General features: G+C 39.2%; 2 protein-coding genes across 4 annotated transcripts; one reads left to right on the top strand and one right to left on the bottom strand.

Annotated features, from left to right (window-relative positions):
- Positions 1–6,632: 6,632 nt before the first annotated feature.
- LOC130188926 (lipid droplet assembly factor 1-like) lies at positions 6,633–8,788 on the top strand. 3 transcript variants are annotated; one of them, XM_056407491.1, is made up of 6 exons: positions 6,633–6,675; positions 6,869–6,985; positions 7,120–7,288; positions 7,390–7,529; positions 7,801–7,846; positions 8,092–8,788. In XM_056407491.1, the coding sequence occupies exons 2-6, from the start codon at positions 6,890–6,892 to the stop codon at positions 8,097–8,099; spliced, it is 459 nt and encodes a 152-aa protein (XP_056263466.1). In that variant the 5' UTR covers positions 6,633–6,675; positions 6,869–6,889; the 3' UTR covers positions 8,100–8,788. The 3 variants fall into 3 exon arrangements, with proteins under 3 accessions (XP_056263466.1, XP_056263464.1, XP_056263465.1); XM_056407489.1 differs by having other exon boundaries at positions 7,801–8,788; XM_056407490.1 differs by having other exon boundaries at positions 6,639–6,693; positions 7,801–8,788.
- Positions 8,789–9,705: 917 nt separating this feature from the next.
- On the bottom strand, positions 9,706–15,731 carry LOC130189248 (ER lumen protein-retaining receptor 2-like). Its single transcript, XM_056408009.1, has 5 exons — positions 15,503–15,731; positions 14,259–14,359; positions 14,008–14,166; positions 13,640–13,892; positions 9,706–11,036 (listed from the first exon to the last, which is right to left on the bottom strand). Exons 1-5 carry the CDS (start codon positions 15,591–15,593, stop codon positions 11,002–11,004), a joined length of 639 nt encoding a protein of 212 aa, XP_056263984.1. The 5' UTR covers positions 15,594–15,731; the 3' UTR covers positions 9,706–11,001.
- Between the last annotated feature and the right edge of the window lie 7,477 nt (positions 15,732–23,208).

Genomic DNA, 23,208 nt, shown 5'->3' with positions numbered 1-23,208 from the left:
CTTCCACAGACGTATTTTTAATTGAAAAATAACACTTACCAGTAATAATAATTAAAAGGAGCCTTGTGGGGTTTTCTGGTAAACAAACACAACTTTTATTGACATTTGTTTCTCACCAAAAACCCACTTGGACAATGTGTATATTTATATACAGGACTGTCTCAGAAAATTAGAATATTGTGATGAAGTTCTTTATTTTCTGCAATGCAATTAAAAAAACAAAAATGTCATGCATTCTGGATTCATTACAAATCAACTGAAATATTGCAAGCCTTTTATTCTTTTAATATTGCTGATTATGGCTTACAGCTTAAGAAAACTCAAATATCCTATCTCTAAATATTAGAATATCATGAAAAAGTATACTAGTAGGGTATTAAACAAATCACTTGAATTGTCTAATTAACTCGAAACACCTGCAAGGGTTTCCTGAGCCTTGACAAACACTCAGCTGTTATAAATCTTTTTTTTTACTTGGTCTGAGGAAATATTAAAATTTTATGAGATAGGATTTTAGAGTTTTCTTAAACTGTAAGCCATAATCAGCAATATTAAAAGAATAAAAGGCTTGCAATATTTCAGTTGATTTGTAATGAATCCAGAATGCATGACATTTTTGTTTTTTTAATTGCATTGCAGAAAATAAAGAACTTCATCACAATATTCTAATTTTCTGAGACAGTCCTGTATATAAAGAATATTCCTTCAGTGGCTTGTAAGAGTGATTTTGCCACATTCACAAATGTTCTCATATTATTAACTTTCACTTCGATACGAATGCAATATACGAGTGGAGTAGGAGTCACGCACAATTATGCTGCTGTGGTCCGAGCTATCTATGTTTTTCACTTGTGAATTGTTGTTTAAAGTTCTAGACTTTCCTTTATTGATCTCTGAAAACAGGACTTCAATATAGGGCAGGATGCGTAGGCTTAAATGGTATTATTGGGGCGGTAATTATGCTAAACGATAAGATAATACAAAATATGTTCTTGCATGTGGTCCATTGTGTTTATTCTTGAGCTCCAACAAACCTCTTTCTTCATAAAACATTTACAAAGACAATCATTTTCTGTACTTTACACCCTATGTTTACATGTTTGCCAGCTCGTCGTTTCTTGTTCTTGTTTATTTGGTGATGAATATTTCATGGTGTCAAGAGAGACATGTATCCCTAAAGCTCCTTCAACTTTTCAATGGCTTTATGGTTTGGAACCTAAAATATGCAATAAGTCCATTGCTGATCATTTGAGGTTTTATCGGACGACTTTAACAAATCTGCTGAGCTCACCTCCTGATAATCGCACAGTCACTTCATGGAGCACTCGTGGCTTTTTTGTGATTGAGCGAGACGATGAATCCATGCTAATCCCGCTTTCATCACACCTAGTCCTTCTCCCCAGCTGCCTCTCCTGTGGCTCTGAATACCTGCCTGCTTAATGTATTACCGGCCGTGCAGCCCCCTCTGCTTTCATCTAGCTAACCAGACCACCTTGATGTTGAAGTAGTGCTTCATTCACGGCGGTTTGAGCATCAAACAATCTGCAAGTCCAAACAACAGACACAAAAGGTGACCTGTGGAGTTGACGCCGGCAGTATGTATGGGTGAGATATAACGCACATGCACCTGACACATGTGTTAATGTTTGCATTAGAAAAGATGGGTTTGGTGGAAGACCACCAAACAGTTTGGTCAGAGGATATTGTACCACATGGTGCACATGGTAGAATATGTGCACTGCAGCAACCCTAGACACCACATGAAATACAGGACTGTCTCAGAAAATTAGAATATTGTGATAAAGTTCTTTATTTTCTGTAATGCAATTAAAAAAACAAAAATGTCATGCATTCTGGATTCATTACAAATCAACTGAAATATTGAAAGCCTTTTATTCTTTTAATATTTCTGATTATGGCTTACAGCTTAAGAAAACTCTAAAATCCTATCTCATAAAATTTTAATATTTCCTCAGACCAAGTAAAAAAAAAGATTTATAACAGCTGAGTGTTTGTCAAGGCTCAGGAAACCCTTGCAGGTGTTTCGAGTTAATTAGACAATTCAAGTGATTTGTTTAATACCCTACTAGTATACTTTTTCATGATATTCTAATATTTAGAGATAGGATATTTGAGTTTTCTTAAGCTGTAAGCCATAATCAGCAATAAATCAGAATAAAAGGCTTGCAATATTTCAGTTGATTTGTAATGAATCCAGAATGCATGACATTTTTGTTTTTTTAATTGCATTACAGAAAATAAAGAACTTCATCACAATATTCTAATTTTCTGAGACAGTCCTGTATGATCGATCCGAAGCTCATTTTCATGCACAAAACATTCACTGCTGCTGGAATTCCTCCCAGAGGCCCCAAATAATCAAGCAAGGTTTAATGAGCGAATCCTGCAGCTGACATTAAAGCTGTGACGCATGGACAAAAGAGGCTCCCCCCACCTTCCTCAGGGACACATTGTAGAGTGATGAAAAATACAAAAGGATGGTCACAGGCTTTAATGAGACAGAGGAACTCCTCTTGCATCCTCTCTCTCTCTTTGCTCGCCCCCTCTTTCTAGAGTCAAAAGGTTTCCTCCAGGCCAGACTCTACAAAAGTGCAGCAAATAAGGGATCAGGGTGTAATAATGACAATCTTCTTCTTCCTTTTCTCCTTCTGTTACCCTCTCTGAAGAGCTGTCACTAATCCTGCTTCATCTTTTAGAACTCCCCCCTCTTTAATCAAACAGTGTATCAAAATGCAAGAACGAATGGCAGCAACAGCAATCCGTCAACACATCGGAGTCTCATGCATATCTGATGAGGAGTACAGTACAAACAACACAATGCAACAGCATTTTGCTGATCATGTCCATTTTTCTTTCAGGTTCTCCCCTGTTCTTTTTCTTTTTTTTGACCATAAACCCACTGACTGACCAAGCTTTTGAAAATGTCCACACTACTTTGTGATTAAAAGTTTGTTTTCTGATAGACTGCAGCGGCGATGTTGAGTTATTATAATTGAATGTGGGAAACACGTTGATTAAATATCACAAATTCAATCATTGCCCATAATGAAGTGGGTGATATATAAAACAGCCTGATGTTTCTCTTAATCAAAAGAGATATGCTGATAAAAGCAACATGTGACTCGAAAAACATGATTGTCGTAAGTTTATGTGTGTGAATATTGCTTTAAGGAATAGTCCGATATTTTGGGAATATCTTGGTTTGTACCACTTGCCTTCAAACCAAGGACTACAGTGTTATATTTAATTAAACAAGCTATAGGCCGACAACTTGTGATATGGTGTGCTTTAGAGGTGCTGTTAGCTTGATTTTGTGACTTAGACCTACAGGCTAACTGTTTCCCCGTTCCCATCTCTAGGCTCACATATCGAGCTCTAATCTTCTTATATGATGCTATTTCAGTAATTTCACAATGTATACCCCCCTCTGTATACTCTATGTGTGCAGTGAGGCTGCTGCTGTTGTCGGTTAGCTTTTGAGAGGTTCACAAGGGCTCTGTCCTCTGTCAGCTCCTTTAAGCGCCCGCTAGGGAGCCCTCTTAGAGCCTCTGGCTCTCACCAGTTAGAGGACATGAACCGTAGGTAGACATGCATCAGTTAGCATGGAACCACAGGAGATTACTTCATGCCCCTCCTCTCTAAGTGATTAGTTTTTACAATCAGAAAATGCAAATTGGAATTCACTGGCAGGCCATCAATCACATCCTGGCTGCAACATGTTGCGCAACTCTCGGCACGTAGACATATCGCACAGTCAATCTGCTCTCCTACACGATGATATATCTCTGCACCACAGGTATATGGGACTCATTAAGATCATTCAATTTCCATCTGGTAGAGGTGGGTGCTGCTTTTTCAGTCATTTGTTTCAGAAGCCACTTTGTTAGGGTTAGGGGTTAGGGGTAGAATGTGATGTTTATAGCAAAAAAAATACAAACCAGACATTATTGTATATATATATAATAATGTCTGGTTTGTATTTTTAATATATATATATAAATTAAAAATACAAACCAGACATTATTGTATATATATATAATAATGACTGGTTTGTATGTTTTGTATTTTTTATATATATATATATATATAGAAAGAATAATAATAGTTGAGCTGCACATGGGTTAGTGCTGTTACAGATTAACCCTTGTGTTGCCTTAGGGCAGGGGTTCCCAAACTTTTTAGGCCACGCACCCCCTTCTACATCCCGACCTGGGTTCTTCACACCCCAACCCCACATTTTTTCTCTTTTTTTGCTCCGAGAAGAGTTGTTGACGGGGGGGGGGGGTGCTAGTGAGTTTTTCTAGTGAGAGTGTGCTCACCTGTGTGCGCGGATATGTCAGCGCGTAACACGGCAGAGCGATGCGCGTTATGGGAGCGGCGGCGCTGGGCTTAGCCCAGAGGAGTGAAGTAGCGAAATTTGTAGACATAGAAACACTCTCAGACAGCAGCTTGCTGTTACGTGCGCCTGCTGCCAGTCAGACTCCGCTGTTTTGGGTGAATGACGTCACGTGCGACCTGGAGGTGTTAACCACTTGTGTGCCAAATCTTTTTTCTTTTTTTAATTAATATTCGGGGCTAATTAAAAAACATCCGGGGCTAAAGGTCAAGGTCATGGAAAGGTCAAAATCTTTTTTTACCATAGCACGATACATTTTTGTCCAATTGGCATGCAACTAATGCCAAAATGTTCATAATTCAATGCCCAATCTTGTGATATGCGAAGGTATGCGCTCTACCGAGTGCCCGTTCTAGTTTGTTGATGCAATGATCTCATTTGGATAAAATAAATAATTGCTTTAGTTGGGCAAGATAAGACTATGTTTGTCATATAACTTAAAGGAAAATAGAAACAGTAAAAACACAATCTTTTCATTTTCTGGGACAGGAGCGAGCCAGGAGATGACGTTTATTCTGATTATTATTAAAGTAGCCTATCAAAATAAAATCTGGAGTAATAAAAATATAATTGTTTTATGGGAATTCCATGTTTTTGTGTGCACGAATGCACAAACCACACACACACAATCTCACAAACTGGGTTCATTGAGTTTATTAGTCCAGAGAGGTAGATGCAGTCTCGCTCTCACCAAATCATTGCCTTCCCCTCAATACAAAAAGAGAGAGATTAATTAGTCTGGCCGGCAGCTATAAAGGGTCCACATGCAATAAGTTGTCACCAGCGGTCCCGGGGGTGTGTCTATTTAGTGCATAGTTCATAACAGACCACACTGCCCTTTGCCTCGGATTTATGTGCCCACATATAGTTAATACTAACCAAAAAAAGGGGATAAGCTTAATGTGTGGGTGGCAATGGCAACTCATATCTATGATTGAGGAAGTAATCACCAGTGGTGGTGAAGTTCAGCCATTTAACATTCTGATCAGCCTCAGAGAAATCTGGCTGTTGCAGTCTAATAGCAGCGCAGAGCTGGAGGGAAGAACGTGTACTAATTATTTTTGAAGAAGCAGTTTCAGTCTGACAGCTGTGAAGTCAACGTTAAACAGGATCTCTGGAGAAATAATGTCGTGATTCCCCTCGTTTGTATTTACGTGTGCACTGGATGGCTCCTTATTTCGTACAGACATTCAGGAAATAATTCTTAATTGATTCCTCAATCCATCACTAACATCGGTCACAACTTTGGCTACCTGAGAGACAATAGAAGAGAAACAAATTAATAGACAATTCATCACCTGTCCAATAAAGATGATTGGTGATTTATGGCGCAATTAGGCAGAACCAGAGAACGCCGGCCACGACATCTATCATAATTAGTGCAAGTGGTCTTTTAATGAAAATGAGTAACATGGCAGAGAAGGAAGAGAAGATATGTGTTTGTCCAGGTGGTGAACTTTACCCTCAACTATTATATCACAAGCTGTGAATCACAAGCTAACTTCAGTCTTGTAAATAGGCATATTAGTAGCGTGCTTTGGCTCAACTGCTGCGGTTATAAAGTACAGCATGGATTTAATTGGTGATACGTTTATTAGTTGTATAAGTTACAAGGGGAAACCCACCCAAGGGACAGGTTACTCTTGGACCACGGTCACACTTTGGTTTGAAAAGTCTGGTTTTAACTTTTAATAGGATAGAATATATTAGTGTATATTTCAGTGTAATTTCCACTGTAAAATTATGTATAAAATAAACAAATATATTATTTGTTTATTTACGATTAACTGCTTCGTTCTTCTATTAATGTATTTTATTGTTGTAGCTTTGTTTGTTGAAGTTTGTTCTGCTAAATATATTGGTCCTATTTATTTTTTCATGTATTTATTTTTATTCTTAGTTTAACTTTAAGCTCTCGTACAGATATCCCCAAAATGCATTTTATGAATTGTAAATGATTTTTTTGCTAATAATTTAAAGACTAAGTCACATGAATATAATATGTAAAGAAATTCTTAAGAAAAGTAAAGTCCCCAGTCCTTATAAACACATTTGGTGAACAGCAGATGGCAGCAACACTATCTACAAGCCTTTGAGAGTCTTTCCACCAGGAATCAGGAAGGAGAAGAAGAAGAAGAAAGAGGAGGAGGAAGAGGAGGAGGAAGAGGAGGAGGAGGAAGTAGAGATGTGATCTTTTTAAAAGGAGGGACTGAGGCAACTACAGGAAGTATCATAAGCTGAGCTGTGAATATAATCAGGTAAACTACATTGTTCAGGTTTGTACTTTTAAACTTTGTCATATGTTCTTCAGTTCTTAAGTCTTGTTTGGTGTGAAACTGAAGCCTCCAGCTGTTAGCTAACCAAAGGCTTGTCTTCTGCTCCACTCCAGTTGCTCACTTGAATCCCAGAGTCTCCAACTAACCTTGCTCCTGTTTTCCTCATGTCCTGCAGTCTGGTCAGAAGCGGTTGAAGATGCAGCACAGCGGCTCCAACAGCAGTATGACTGACTTCCAGAAGCTGTGGGCAAGATGGGACGGCCTCGTGAACCGCTTTAATGATGACCCCAAGGTGACAAGAGACCACCTGCATCTGTCCGAACTAAAGCCGTTCTTTATTTACATGTTTGCTTTTCCATCAGCAAAGGAGAGGGAACTTTTCTCTCTGAAAATGACCGCTGCTTCCGACCTCCCTCTCTTTCACAGGTAGCATGGCTGATGGAGACGAGAATCGGGCAGTACCTGAGCAGCCAACCTGTCTTAGCTCTGGCAGGGTTGATGTTCAGCGCCATGGCTGCACTGCCTGTGGGAATTTTCCTCTCTTTTGCTCTTGTGACCATCGTTATGTCGGTTGTCGGTTTTGTTTTCTTTGAAAGTATGTGTCATCATGTCCAAAACTCTTTTCTACCTTCTACAATTTAAAAAAAGGTACTTTTTATGAACCAAAACGGTGTTGTTTCTCTGTGTGTCTGTCAGTGTTCCTTTTGTTTATAGGAGGAATGATTCTGATGTGTGTGCTCCCCGGCATCGCCCTCTTCTCTGTCATGGTTGCATTCATCTCTAATGCGCTTTATGTCACCAGCGCCAACATCTTCAACTGCTATTATCTGACAAAGGTAATGTGTCATTTGAAAAGCTATGGCATTTTATACACACGCAGCTCAAGGTGCTTTACATAATGCGGTTTAGAAAAAGACACAAAGAGAAAAAAGGTCTGTTGAAGTCTAAAAAGGAACCGGTCGGATGAGAAAATGAGTATAAATTAAACAGAAGAACAGTGTATAAAATAGGCTAAATCAAACATATTGCAATTTCAGTATTTAATATCTGTGACATTGTTTCTGCATTGCATTTATTTTCTTCTCTGTTGTCCTTTATCCCTGTTAGGGAGGTAAAGTCCTGGACGACCATGAAGAGTCTATGGAGAGCAAATGTGAGAACAAAAAAATGAAGGAAATGCAGTAACTTGATTCTTCTTCTCTCTCCAATTGTCAAATTTCATGTGGAAAAGCTCAAATTCGCTGAAGCTCGTGGGTGGAATTCAGAGGAGTCACACCCTTGAATGTATTATATTCACCTAATGTTCTTAGCACAAATACTTCCTGATTGTTACTGAAGCCTAAATATTGTAACTTCATATATTTTTTCTAACATGTGTCATTATCTCTATTCATGTAGACGAATGAAATGTCTACACCAGCCAAAGCATGGAATAACTCATCTTTCAACTGCCAGGTCAAATTCTGAATATGTATGTAAATCGAATCTGTACGACATAACCTGTACATGCACTATGGATTTATCTTGAACTGGCATCTCATTTCAAGTAATTGAGTGAAAGAGGAAATATGTTGACTCATGGCTGGACAGTGTGATTAAGCCATTTACTATTCCATTTTCTACATTCATTTTTCAGTCTGAAAATGTGTGGGTTGATTATGCTCACCTGATGTTTATGCCTATTAGGCACAAATAAATGCACTACAAAACAACTCAGGCTGTCCTCAAACAGACATTTTTAAGTTGACTTGCACTCATGACTTTGTCGACGAAATGATGAGAATGTAATCAACAGATCTGTAAAACTGAGTCTCTCTCTATCGACAAACACTTCAAATCTTGTGTTCACTTAAGTTTCTTGGAAAAAAGTAATTCGGCATGAAGAAAAGCCAGCTCCACGCAGCCCTAAAGAAGGATAAGCGGTTTGGATAATGGAATGAAGAAAAGCACACAAATTGACTTGAACCAAGGAATCTTGAAGAGGAGCCCTGAAAAAATAAAACTGCTACAGGTGTATGTTTGCTGTTACCTTTAAGAGCACAATGTTCTATATTTGTAATGTAGCTTTGAATAAATGTTCCTCAGGATTCACATCTGTGCTGGTCTTTTTCCAAAAAGAGATGGAGATATAAAATGCAATCTGTTGTATGGCACACATTAATTGATTTCTCAAAGTGGTATTACTATTATACATTTTTCCTCATAAAAGATCTTTGTGTATCAGAAGGAACCGGAGATGATTTTAGGAAATAAGGCCATCCATGAAATCCATTCAGGTTGCAATAATCTTTATTGGAATTATAAGTTTACTTGACTTGATGTTCTGTGTTCCATTTATTTTAATAGTATAACAGCCATAGGACATTTTTCTGCATGGAGTACTTTTACTACCGTAGGTACATTTTCCTGATTATAGTTGCATTCTTTTCCTGAAGTAACATTTTTAAAGCAGAACTTCTACTTGTAACACAATTCAATTCAATTCAGTTTATTTGTATAGCCCAATTTCACAAATTACTAATTTGTCTCGGAGTGCTTTACAATCTGTACACATAGACATCCCTGCCCCAAAACCTCGCATCGGTCCAGGAAAAACTCCCAAATAACCCTTCAGGGGGAAAAAAAGGGAAGAAACCTTCAGGAGAGCAACAGAGGAGGATCCCTCTCCAGGATGGACAGATGCAATAGATGTAATGTGTACAGAAGGACAGATTTAGAGTTAAAATACATTCAATGAATATGACAGAGTGTATGAATAGTTCATAGTAGGCATATTCCACGATGGAGACCTCCACGATCCATCAGGCAGATGGCGGTAGAGAGGAGTGGGCGGAGTCTCAACAGTGTATCCTAGTGTGGTATTTCTACTTTAATTTAGGTAAATTATCTCCATACTTCCTCTATCCCTGTCCATAGCCCTACTAGTGGTCAAAAACGAAATAATGCACTTTAAAGAATAAAAGGTGTGTTTCTATTCTCGCATGGTTTCAATAATCAAACAGCAACAGAGGGTGATTCTCATAAAATCTTTAATGGAGGTGATATCATGCAAGAAAAGAAAAAAAAGACCTAAAAAGTGTACATAATTCTTTAGGAATGACTAGTTTGCATAAGAAAAAAACATTAAAGTTTTCAAGAGGCCTTTAAATGTTATAGAAATGCACCCATTGAACACCACGCGATTATAGACCAGCACCATGTCAAATCTGTTTAATTAGACATTCAGTCCACACTTGAAATGTCACGACCAGTCAAAGTGCTGATGCACTTTAATGCAAAATATCATCATTTAGCAATTCCTTATTGCTGTACTCTCGACTTCAGTGAGATTTCAACCTTGAGATAACCGACAAGTCACCGCTTGAAGGTGTTTCTGAGTTTGGAAATGGGGTGCAACCAGGCAGAAACAAAGTTTGTGCTCGATCTACATCAGAAATATGATGTCGCATTTTTTTGAATCATTAAAGCTGTGAAACAATTGATGCATTATATTCCCTTCAATACAGGAAAAAAAGATCAATAAACACATGAGATTTCATCCCAAATGACATATCCACTATTTTAAAATACTATCTAGGCCTAACTGATTGCTGACATTACATTAATTAATTTCATGAGATGAAACTACAAACCTTCTAATGACCGTTGTTTACAAAATGTTTCAGATTGATAGAGTTAAAATGTTGTTGAGAGCAATTTTAGAAAGCGATGCTTTTACAAAATGCATGTGTGTTGGCGTTTAACTGTTGCTGTTGGCATCGTTACATATTCCTGGAGACGGTACATGTAGAACAGTATATGCAGACTAAAAAGAAATACTGTGGACATAATCTTCATCAGGCACATTACCTCTTTATCTCACTCTTTAATAAGACTGTACATTTGTGCATTTCATTACCAAGTCAAACAAGGTACTTTTCAGTCAACCCTATTTTTGACATTATAAAAAGAAAAATTAAAAAACAAGCGTAGACACCTCACATGTAAAAAAATAAAATAGAATAAAAGAGAAAATAAAGAAAGGAAGAAGAAGAAAAAAAGACGCCTTTTCTCCTATTTTGAACAGCAATGAAAAGAAGTTTAAGGCAAGATGCTGAACGCAGAAATTCAAAGGTTGACCAGCTAGGATTTTTGCTCAGCTCTGGTGTTTGTTGGCATTTACCAGATCCATCAAGAAGACTAGTGTTTTTCCCCCCCGATAGTTGGCTCTCTGTCTCAGGCATCTTTTGTTGTAGGTCACGAGATTACATGATGTCATCTCCACACCCCCAAAAGTCTGCTGGGAGTCTCCATCTCCTTCTGCGTGTTTTATGCCGGCAGGCTCAGCTTCTTGCCTTTCAACACTGAGGAGTGAGATGGAAAGAGACAGTCAGAAAACATACATTCACCCATAGATGATTCACACCACTTTGCTTTAACAGGAACTTGTTGATTTGTGTTCAGAAGTTGCCCCCAAGGGTCATAACAACCACACAAAGGAGTGCTTAAGACTACATTTCCACGGAGAAGATAAAACACGCCGTTTCTTGTAATGTTGAGTGCATAGAACAAGACACTCGAGGAGAAAGGGGAGACTGAAAATGTTTGTCTCCAGTGTATTATGCATATTTATTTTGGATTTACAACATTAAGCAAATGGCAACTTAACCGGCTTTTCTCTTTAAGTTGAAATGTTTTATGTTTTATTTTAAGTCTGTTGTTGCTGTCTTTTATGTGACATTTTTATGCTGACGTCTGGAACAGGACTCCCTTGAAAAAGATACATAATCTAAATTGTAAATGTTTCTAGTAAACTTATATTAAAGACTTTCACTCATTTCCTGGCCCATCAGAAAGTACGACCCAAAGACCTCCCTGAGGGTCAGAAGGAAATTAATTTGTACTCTAATTGGCTATTTTCCATTATATATATATATATATATATATATATTGTTTTTTTAAATCTTGTAGAATTATTGTATTTCTTGTTTTAGGCTGATTTCAGGCTGAGGGATGGTTGACACATTGCCTTTTGTCTAACACTGGCACATGTACAGTGCTGTTGATCAATGTACATTATGAAATTAAGTTTCCTGCAATCCTAAAAAGGTTCCGGAGGTGGGAACAGGCTTCAGGTGACAACCACCAAATCACGAAGTTGAAAAGTCCTCAACCAGATGTTGACCCCGATAAAACTACAGGATTGAAGTTACAGTGCAGACACATGTGGCTCTAGTAACTGACAAACTGTGACATCCAAGTTTTTCTAAAGTTTGGAAGCACTGCAATATGATAGAAGAGCACACAATTCGTGAAGGAAAAGTCTGGACTTCACTAACAAGCAATGCATTTCTAATTCCAATAGAAGCTTTAGAGGAAAACAAAAGATGAATAGATTAATTGATTTTTTTACAAGTTTAACCGTTGCGAATTTGAGGCGAGATCAGTCGAAGTTAGTGCGTACTTCCAATCTGTATACGAGCACACATTCCTCTCTGTGGATTTCTGGGAAAGTGTTTTCTTGCTTAGCTCCTGTGGACCGACTGTTATACAAAGAGGGAACTTTTAAATAAAAAGATCACTTGATTCAGCAAACTCAGACCGCTAAAGCCACAAATTAGCTTCAGCTGAACTTTAGGAATGACATTTTGCTGTAGAGCTCCTTCATTGAAGGTATTCTAGGAAAAGATAAGTTCAGGACCACCGAAGACTAGAGAAAGTATTACATCACCCAGCACTACCAAATCCGTTAACCCCAATACCCACTCCACCAACTGCTCTCCCATTAACGCACCAGAGATCACATGACCCCAATCCTTCAAAACCTCCATTGGCTCCCCCTACAGCAAATAATACAGTTCAAGATTCTCACTCGTCACCTACAAAGCCCTTCCCCACCCGAGACTCCTTCTCACCTTTCTCACCTCCTGCACCGACACGCCCTCATCCACAACGCCAACCTACATACCCCGCCTACTCTATCCAAGCATTAGACCTGTGGTAACAGGGACTCTTCTCTATTACTGGACCCTCCCTCTCGAACTCTCTCCCCCAGCATCCCAGACATTCTCCGCCACTTTCAAAACTACATTAAAACAATATTTATTTAAATCTGCTTTTAATCTGTAATGCTAATTATGTAGGTTTTTGTTATGTTTCTTACTCGTATGTCATCTATCTGCCTTCTTCATATTGTTAATGCTTTTATTGTTCTTGTTACCTTCGCATTGAAAATGCGGAAGGTTATGTGTTGATCGCCCTGTATTTATTTATTTATATATTTATTTATTTGTATGCGTGATATTCGCATATCAAAAAAAGTTTAAAACCGAATCGCATGAAATTTGGTGGGATGGTTGGTTATTATCCGGGGACCATTTGATTAGATTTTGGGATCGATCGGGTCAAAGGTCAAGGTCATGAAAAGGTCAACATATTCTTGAATCGCATGAAATTTGGTGGGATGATTGGTTATTATCCGGGAACCATTTGATTAGATTTTGGGATCAATCGGGTCAAATGTCAAGGTCATGGATAGGTCAAAATAATTTGTTTACCATAGCACGGTCAATTTCTATCCAATTGGCATGCAACTAATGCCAAAATGTTCATAATTCAATGCCCAATCTTGTGATATGCGAAGGTATGCGCTCTACCGAGTGCCCGTTCTAGTTTTTAACATGTTAAGTGCCTTTTACTACCTTTTAAAGCACTGTACAACAAAAATGTATTATTATTATCATCATTGTGTATTGTGTTAAGATAGACTTTTAAAGTGTTTTACTGTCGCAGAATAAGGAAACATTAATTGGTCACTACACCTTATTTCATTTGTATAACAAATGTCCCTATACAGTAAAACATTATTCATCATTTTGTTCTCCATGTGTTGTCTGATAATTAGACTCCTTTTTCCTTAGTTTTAGTTATATAATGCCATAATGGATGATACAAACAGGAAACCCACCTTTGGTGACATAAAGGTAGAAGAAGTCACAGTAGAGGACAGTCTGGACCAAACCGGCCACAATGGCGATCATGTCAAAGAAGCCTTCAAAGTAGAAACGCCAGATCCAGTTGAAAAGATAGAGGGCCCGATACAGGCCCAGGCAGAACAGGTAGTGGGTGGTGATCGTCTCTGCCTCGCCAGTCTTGCTGATCATGAAGAGCTGCGGCAGGATTGCCACCGACTCCAGGTAGATGGAGAACGTCCAGAGGATCTGTTGAAAATGTATATCATTCATAACAAAGTAAGATAAGATGTTGACAGGACTGTTCTCATTGCGCTGAGCTCTTATGTCACAGTGTGACAACCAGGTGAGAGGTCGAACGCACCTCGAGGAGAGCGAAGTCGTGGTTGATGAGAACAGCAAGACCCCCGACAGGAACAACCAGGAACTCCACTCTGAAACTGTCATGGTTGCCATCGTAGGTGGCCCTGAACTTCACGTAGATCAGGTAGACGGTGGCATACGCACAACCGATGTAGATCACCTGGTAAACAAAGCAGAGCCGCTTGTCTTTGAAGGCACTGGCTAGGGTATGAAAGGCTCCTGGTCAGAGCGGAGACGTGACTGGGGTCCTACCTTCATGCTTGTGTTATAGAAGGAGATGAAGGAGGTGAGCAGATCCAAGTAGCGTGTGGTGAACAAGATAGCAAACAGGATTTGGCTCTTTCCAGAGATACCTTGAACAGAGATATAAAGCAGAGTTAACATTCATGTTGAACCAACAGCAACTTCAGAGCAGCTTCACAAGTAGTTTGGATACAAAATAAATCATAAACGTGTTCCCTGTTGAACAGTGACATCTACTGGAAACATGATGAATATAAATCCGGGAAATCAGCGGTCTCAGTTCTTTTGGACTTGTTTTTATAGGCATAAATAGAGAAAATTCATATATTTAGAGTCATCTTACTTACGTTAATAACTAATGCAAATAAGCTCAAAATGCTTTAAGATGCATTGAGATCCTGCGTGGCAGAGCAGTGGTTACCTAGCACAACATGCCAGCTTCTCTGTGTGGAGTTGTACATTATTTGTGTTTAGAGATGCATGTCAGACAAATTAGAAACAAAACATTAAATGTATGTGTTGAATTGTAGTGTGTCCTCTTGACTGCACACCACAAATGATTATTATATGTGTGCTTCAAAGTGCAGTTTACCATTAATACATATTATAAGAGAGAGAGAACTATACATGGAAAAGGAAAAGGCGTCTACTTTCGCAGTTTACTCTGCAGCGCTTCCTAGAACGCCACGTCAGAAGCCAGACCAAACAAATCGAGCACCAAACCTCAGACTAACAGAGCAGGAGTGAATGGATGGATGTTGTGTAGAGAAAGAAAAACCGAACACCAAAAGAGAAGGAAGGAATACCCCCCTAAAGAAATATCTACTGAGCAGCATGCGGCTTAGTTTAGCGACCATAGTTAGGGTTAACTACATCATTCTGGCAGTCCCAACAAAGTTAACATTAGATGATGCTAAGCTACAATAACATGCTGACATCAATATTTAAATGAACCCATTTGTAGTAAAACTAGCACATCTAGCACAGTCTGCTGTTAGACGTGATAGGAGGTGCAGACAGACATGTATATCTGTTATCAGCAGTTAGCCCGCTGACTGCTAACGCTAATAGCCATAGACTCCAATGAATGAGTGGGAAACATTAGCATGAAGCTAACTTTAGCATGGAGCTTGCTAGATAAGAGAGGAAGCTAAAACGGCCGATTTGGCTGATTAAAGAAAGGCAAAGTTAATCAGCAACGTTTGGAAAACAGTAATGAGGCATGTGTACTATAAATGGTAGCTATGGCTCACCTGCACACGACCTGCTTTTCCATATTTTGAGTAGCAGGATGATGATAGCAGCCAGATGAGAGAGGTCTCCTGTCAGTCTGAAGATGTTCATTGTTGAAAATAACAGAGACTAGCTGTGCAGCTCACGCAGATGCCCCTTTAATCCTTTAAAAGTAGATCGCTGTCTTTTTATTAAAGCTTATTCTCTTTAATTTAGGAGCGAGCCACCGGTCTGTGGGCTTCCCGTGAATGAAAATATGGCGAGAGTGCAGGTCGACGTGGAAGGGGGCGGGAGAAAACACACAGAGGGATTGTGATTGGACCTTCATCTGAGTGACAGCACGAGAAGTTCCGCTCTCACAAGTTGAACGGAATAGGAGAAACATCTTTGATCCTCTGTGTGAATGAGGACCCACCCAGTCGATTGGGTGGGTCCGGCAGCATTTAATTACAGTTTTGATATTTGCGCTGCGTAAAACGACCCAGTGCAATTGGATGGAAGATATTCATAACACATAATTGGGTTGTCATTACCAGTGTATTAACCTGTAGACAGCTATTTAATGTTGCAGTGGGTTGAGGATGAGTTAATTTTCAAGCAACATTACATATCGGTTGGTTACATCTGAAACAATTCTCAATATTTCTCCGAAGAGGTCGTACAAAGCAAGTGAAAACGCCTGTGTGAGTGGACTGACAATGTAATCAATGTTCATAGTATTTCTTAATACTCCGTATTGTACGCTGGTGACCACGTTGTTTTTGTTTAGCACAGCAGCATTATATTATCAACATCAGAGCCCTAATGCAAAGTGCTGTCCTATAGGTTATAGGGGCCCCTTTAAGTCCCTGGTTCACTGTGTATTTAATATAAGTATAGCTATTGATAATATAAATCTGAATTATTGAAGAGACTATTGTGTTCAAGTCCCTGCAAACTCATAATAAACAGCACCTATAGCAGCTGGAATATACTGCGGTCAAGCCAGCCGCCACTTCGAAAAACACAGTCAAGCCAGCCCGCACGATTTTTTTCAGTACACGTATATACCAGGCATTACGGTGCGAGTGTGTGAAAACTGTTTTCAAAATAAGAGCGAACTTCCGGTGAACGTGATATGATGAAACACGTCTTTAAATACAGATATAGTGATAGATTAAACTAATTGAAGAGATGAAAAATCACGAATGGTATTCATGATGAACACATGAAATGAAAGAAAGTAATTATTCCAATATTGGGATATTCTGATTTAGAATTTCAAAATGAAAGCTAAAGAAAATCACATTCATGCGCAAATGGGTGTCTAATTTCAGAATAGATTTAGAACACAATGGTGCGTAGTTACAAAATACTTTCACTTCTGATTCATGGTAGAGTACCTCAATGTGTCATCCAGAGATGATCAAGACATTCTGACGTTTGATTTCTAAATGAAAGCACTTCATAAAGAAAATAATAGTAATATATTTCCAATATTTGATATTTCTTTGAAGCAAATCTGTAAGTTTCTTGATAAAAATTACACTGCGGTCTTGTTAATGGTGACCTCTGCTAGGCCCATGAATATTTTCATGAGATATTACTGTGTAGATTTTGAATGAATTCAATTTAAAGTTAGCAAAAAATAAATATTATTAATATTATGGCAATATTTGGATTTTATTTTAAGCAAATCTGTAACTTTCTTGAAAGAAGTTACACTGCAGTCTTGTTATTGGTTACCTCTGCTAGGCCCATGAATATTTTCATGAGATATTATTTTGTAGATTTTGAATGAATTCAATTCAAAGTTAGCGAGAAATAAATATTATTAATATTATGACAATATTTGGATTTTATTTTAAGCAAATCTGAAACTTTCTTGAAAAAGGGTACAATGCAGTCTTGTTAGTGGTGACCTCTGCTAGGCCCATGAATATTTTCATGAGATATTACTGTGTAGATTTTGAATGAATTCAATTCAAAGTTAGCGAGAAACAAATATTATTAATATTATGACTATTTGGATTTTATTTTAAGCAAATCTGAAACTTTCTTGAAAAAAGGTACAATGCAGTCTTGTTAGTGGTGACCTCTGCTAGGCCCATGAATATTTTCATGAGATATTACTGTGTAGATTTTGAATGAATTCACTTTAAAGTTAGCGAGAAATAAATATTTTGAATATTATGGCAATATTTGGATTTTATTTTAAGCAAATCTGTAACTTTCTTGAAAAAAGGTACAATGCAGTCTTGTTAGTGGTGACCTCAGCTAGGTCCATGATTATTTTCATGAGATATTACTGTGGGGATTTCGAATAAATTCAATTTAAAGTTAGCGAAAAATAAATATTATTAATATTATGGCAATATTTGGATTTTATTTTAAGCAAATCTGAAACTTTCTTGAATTTTCTAGATCCAATGTGACGGATGCATTAATTGGTACCACGAAGAATGCCTCAACATGGACAATGAAGGCTTGAAGATAGCCAGGGCAAGCAGCTGGAGCTGCAGTTTGTGCCTTTAATTCCCAAAATAAAATATTTTGGAAAACAAATATGGAAAGTCCTTCTATGAATCTACACAGTAATATCTCATGAAAATAATCATGGACCTAGCTGAGGTCACCCTTAACAAGACTGCAGTGTACCTTTTTTCAAGAAAGTTTCAGATTTGCTTAAAATAAAATCCAAATATTGCCATAATATGAATAATATTTATTTCTCGCTAACTTTAAACTGAATTTATTCAAAATCTACACAGTAATATCTCATGAAAATAATCATGGACCTAGCTGAGGTCACCAATAACAAGACTGCAGTGTACCTTTTTCAAGAAAGTTTCAGATTTGCTTAAAATAAAATCGAAATATTGCCATAATATTAATAATATTTATTTCTCGCTAACTTTAAACTGATTTTATTCAAAATCTACACAGTAATATCTCATGAACATAATCATGGACCTAGCTGAGGTCACCAATAACAAGACTGCATTGTACCTTTTTTCAAGAAAGTTTCAGATTTGCTTAAAATAAAATCAAAATAGTCATAATATTAATAATATTTGTTTCTCGCTAACTTTGAATTGAATTCATTCAAAATCTACACAGTAATATCTCATGAGAATAATCATGGACCTAGCAGTGGTCACCCTTAACAAGACTGCAGTGTACCTTTTGTCAAGAAACTTTCAGATTTGCTTAAAATAAAATCCAAATATTGCCATAATATTAATAATATTTATTTCTCGCTAATTTTAAACTGAATTTATTCAAAATCTACACAGTAATATCTCATGAAAATAATCATGGACCTAGCTGAGGTCACCAATAACAAGACTGCAGTGTGATTATTTTCAAGAAAGTTACAGATTTGCTTAAAATAAGATCCAAATATTGCCATAATATGAATAATATTTATTTCTCGCTAACTTTAAACTGAATTTATTCAAAATCTACACAGTAATATCTCATGAAAATAATCATGGACCTAGCTGAGGTCACCAATAACAAGACTGCAGTGTACCTTTTTTCAAGAAAGTTTCAGATTTGCTTAAAATAAAATCCAAATATTGCCATAATATTAATAATATTTATTTCTCGCTAACTTTAAAGTGAATTTATTCAAAATCTACACAGTAATATCTCATGAAAATAATCATGGACCTAGCTGAGGTCACCACTAACAAGACTGCATTGTACCTTTTTTCAAGAAAGTTTCAGATTTGCTTAAAATAAAATCCAAATAGTCATAATATTAATAATATTTGTTTCTCGCTAACTTTAAAGTGAATTTATTCAAAATCTACACAGTAATATCTCATGAAAATAATCATGGACCTAGCTGAGGTCACCAATAACAAGACTGCAGTGTACCTTTTTTCAAGAAAGTTTCAGATTTGCTTAAAATAAAATCCAAATATTGCCATAATATTAATAATATTTATTTCTCGCTAACTTTAAACTGAATTTATTCAAAATCTACACAGTAATATCTCATGAAAATAATCATGGACCTAGCTGAGGTCACCAATAACAAGACTGCATTGTACCTTTTTTCAAGAAAGTTTCAGATTTGCTTAAAATAAAATCAAAATAGTCATAATATTAATAATATTTGTTTCTCGCTAAGTTTGAATTGAATTCATTCAAAATCTACACAGTAATATCTCATGAGAATAATCATGGACCTAGCAGAGGTCACCCTTAACAAGACTGCAGTGTACCTTTTGTCAAGAAAGTTTCAGATTTGCTTAAAATAAAATCCAAATATTGCCATAATATTAATAATATTTATTTCTCGCTAATTTTAAACTGAATTTATTCAAAATCTACACAGTAATATCTCATGAAAATAATCATGGACCTAGCTGAGGTCACCAATAACAAGACTGCAGTGTGATTATTTTCAAGGAAGTTACAGATTTGCTTCAAAGAAATATCAAATATTGGAAATATATTACTATTATTTTCTTTATGAAGTGCTTTCATTTAGAAATCAAACGTCAGAATGTCTTGATTATCTCTGGATGACACCTTGAGGTACTCTACCATGAATCAGAAGTGAAAGTATTTTGTAACTACGCACCATTGTGTTCTAAATCTATTCTGAAATTAGACACCCATTTGCACATGAATGTGATTTTCTTTAGCTTTTATTTTGAAATTCTAAATCAGAATATCCCAATATTGGAATAATTACTTTATTTCATTTAATGTGTTCATCATTAATACCATTCATGATTTTTCATCTCTTCATTTAGTTTAATCTATCACTATATCTGTATTTAAAGGCGTGTTTCGTCATATCACGTTCACCGGAAGTTCGCTCTTATTTTGAAGACAGCTTTCACACGCTCGTACCGTAATCAGAATCAGAATCAGAATCAGAAACAGTTTTATTGCCAGGAATGTTTTCACAAACAAACGAGGAATTTTTTTTGGTGGAAGGTGCAACATTTGGACATGACAAACAAACAACAATCAACACGACAGAAAGACAACAAATAATGTGAAGTGTTTGGGTGTGTGCTTCAAGTGGTGTGTTTTAGTTAAAGTGCATGTTAAAGTGACGTGTGGAGGAGGGAAGAAGAAGGAGGAGGGAGGAGGAGGAGGAGGAAGAGGAAGGAGGCGGGAAGAAGGAGGAGAGGAAGGTGGAAGAAGAGGTGGTAGTCCTGGGGTGACAGTCAGTCAGTCCCGGGGTCCATTGATGAGCCCGACCCGTCGGGAAAAAGCTTTGGTGTGGCGGGTGGTCTTGGTCATGATGGACGCAGCCTCCTCCCGAGGAGGGACTCGACAGGGAGTGTCCAGGGTGGGAGGGTCAGCGACAATCTTTCGGCCCGCTTCAGTGACCTGGAAGTGAACAGGACCTGGAGGAAGGCAGATTGCAACCGATAACCCTCTCGGCCGAGCGGATGATGCTCTGCAGCCTGCGCTTGTCTTTGGCTGTGGCTGCAGGGTGCCAGGCGGTGATGGAGGAGCAGATGATGGACTCAACGATGGCGTAGGGGTGTACCATCATTCTCCCTGGCAGGTTGAATTTCCTCAGCTGCCTCAGGAAGAACATCCTCTGCTGGGCCTTCTTGGTGATGGAGCGGATGTTCAGCTCCACTTGAGGTCCTGGGAGATGATGGAGCCCAGGAAGCGGTAGGACTCCACAGCGTCGCGGGAGTCACACAGGATGAGAGGGCGGGTGGGGCTGCATTCCTCCTGAAATCCACAACCATCTCCACTGTCTTCAGGCGTTGAGCTCCAGGTTGTTCTGGCTGCACCAGGTCACCAGGTGGTCAGTCTCCCACCTGTAGGCGGTCAGAGATGAGCCCAATGAGGGTGGTGTCATCCGCGAACTTTAGGAGCTTGACGGACTGGTGACTGGAGGTGCAGCTGTTGGTGTACAGGAGAACAGCAGAGGGAGAGAACACAGCCTTGGGGAACCCGTGCTGGTGGTCCGGGAGCCTGAGACGTGTTTCCCCAGCCTCACGTGCTGCTTCCTGTCGGTCAGGAAGTCTGTGATCCACCTGCAGGTGGTGCAGCTGGGAGAGCTTGTCCTGCAGCAGGGACGGGATGATTGTATTGAAAGCACAGCTGTAGTCCATAAACAGGATCCTGGCGTGGGTTCCTCGGGAGACCTGGTGCTGCAGGGAGTAGTGAAGGGCCATGTTGACTGCATCGTCTACAGACCTGTTGGCTCTGTAGGCGAACTGCAGGGGTCCAGGAGTGGGTCGGTGATGGTCTTGAGGTGTGACAGGACCAAGTCAAAGGACTTCATGACCACAGAGGTCAGGCGATGGGCCTGTAGTCATTGAGTCCTGTGATCTTGGGTTTTTTGGGGACGGGGATGATGGTGGAGGCCTTGAAGCAGGCTGGAACGTGGCATGTCTCCAGGGAGGTGTTGAAGATGTCGGTGAACACCGGAGACAGCTGGTCAGCACAGTGCTTCAGGGTGGATGGGAGACGGAGTCGGGCCGCTGCTTTATGGGGTTCTGCTTTTTGAACAGCCTGTTGACGTCTCTCTCCAGGATGACGAGGGTCGTCGCTGAGTTGATGGAGGGTGCTCCAGAGGTGTGAGCCCCTGATGGGCTGGGGGAGGGTGGGCTGATTCAAGATTCAAGATTCAAGATGTTTTATTTGTCACATACACACACAGGGTGTGCAGTGAAATGAAAGTGGCAATGCTCAGCAGGAATGTGCAAGGCAACAAGTACACACTATTTACAAATAAAAAACAACACAATATTTACAGTAAGTGTGTGTGTGTGTGTGTGTGTGTGTGTGTGTGTGTGCCTAAGAGGGGCAGTTGTGTGGGTCTATGTGGGGGTCCTGGTGAGGTCGGAGTTCACAGTCCTGATGGCCTGAGGAAAGAAACTCCGTCTCAGTCTCTCTGTTCTTGCAGCGTGACTACGGAGGCGCCTGCCTGACCGCAGCAGCTGAAACAGTCTGTTGTTGGGGTGGTGAGGATCCTTCATGATCCTGCCGGCTCTGGTTCTGCACCTCCTGGTGTACAAGTCCTGCAGGGTGGGGAGTGTAGTTCCAATAGTGCGTTCAGCCGAATGCACTACTCTCTGCAGAGCCTTCCTGTCCTGAGCGGAGCAGTTGCCAAACCAGGCTGTGATGCTTCCTGTCAGGACGCTCTCTACAGCTCCAGAGTAGAAGGACTGAAGGATCCTCTGGGAAACTTTAAATTTCCTCAGCTGCCTGAGGTGGTAGAGGCGCTGCCTTGCCTTTCTCACCAGAGTGTCTGTGTTTGTTGACCATGGTCTGTGGCTTGTTGATGGGGCTGTGGGGGATGGTCTCAGGACTGCTCCATTGTCTTTCAAAGCGGCAGTAGAACTCATTTAGCTCGTCTGCCAGAAGCACATTGTTCATGGAGTGGGGTGATTTGGGCTTGTAGTTGGTGATCTGCCTGAGCCCTCTCCAGACAGAAGCAGAGTCGTTTGCTGAGAGCTGCTGTTGCAGTTTCTCAGAGTACAGTCGTTTAGCATCTCTCACCGCCTTGCTAAACCTGTATTTGGACTCTGTGTACAGGTCCTTGTCCCCACTCCTGAATGCCTGGTCCTTCTGCAGTCTTAGCTTCCTGAGCTCCGCTGTGAACCAGGGTTTGTCGTTGTTATAACTCACGCTGGAGCTGGATGGAATACAGCTGTCCTCACAGAAGCTGATGTAGGAAGTTACAGCCTCTGTGTACTCATCCAGGCTGTTGGTAGCAGTCCTGAAGACATCCCAGTCAGTACAGTCCAAG

The sequence above is a fragment of the Pseudoliparis swirei genome, chromosome 23 (genome assembly GCF_029220125.1).
Source record: "Pseudoliparis swirei isolate HS2019 ecotype Mariana Trench chromosome 23, NWPU_hadal_v1, whole genome shotgun sequence".
Taxonomy (NCBI): domain Eukaryota; kingdom Metazoa; phylum Chordata; class Actinopteri; order Perciformes; family Liparidae; genus Pseudoliparis; species Pseudoliparis swirei.
Note: the sequence above shows the minus strand (reverse complement) of the source record. Positions and strands in the feature narration are given on the sequence as shown.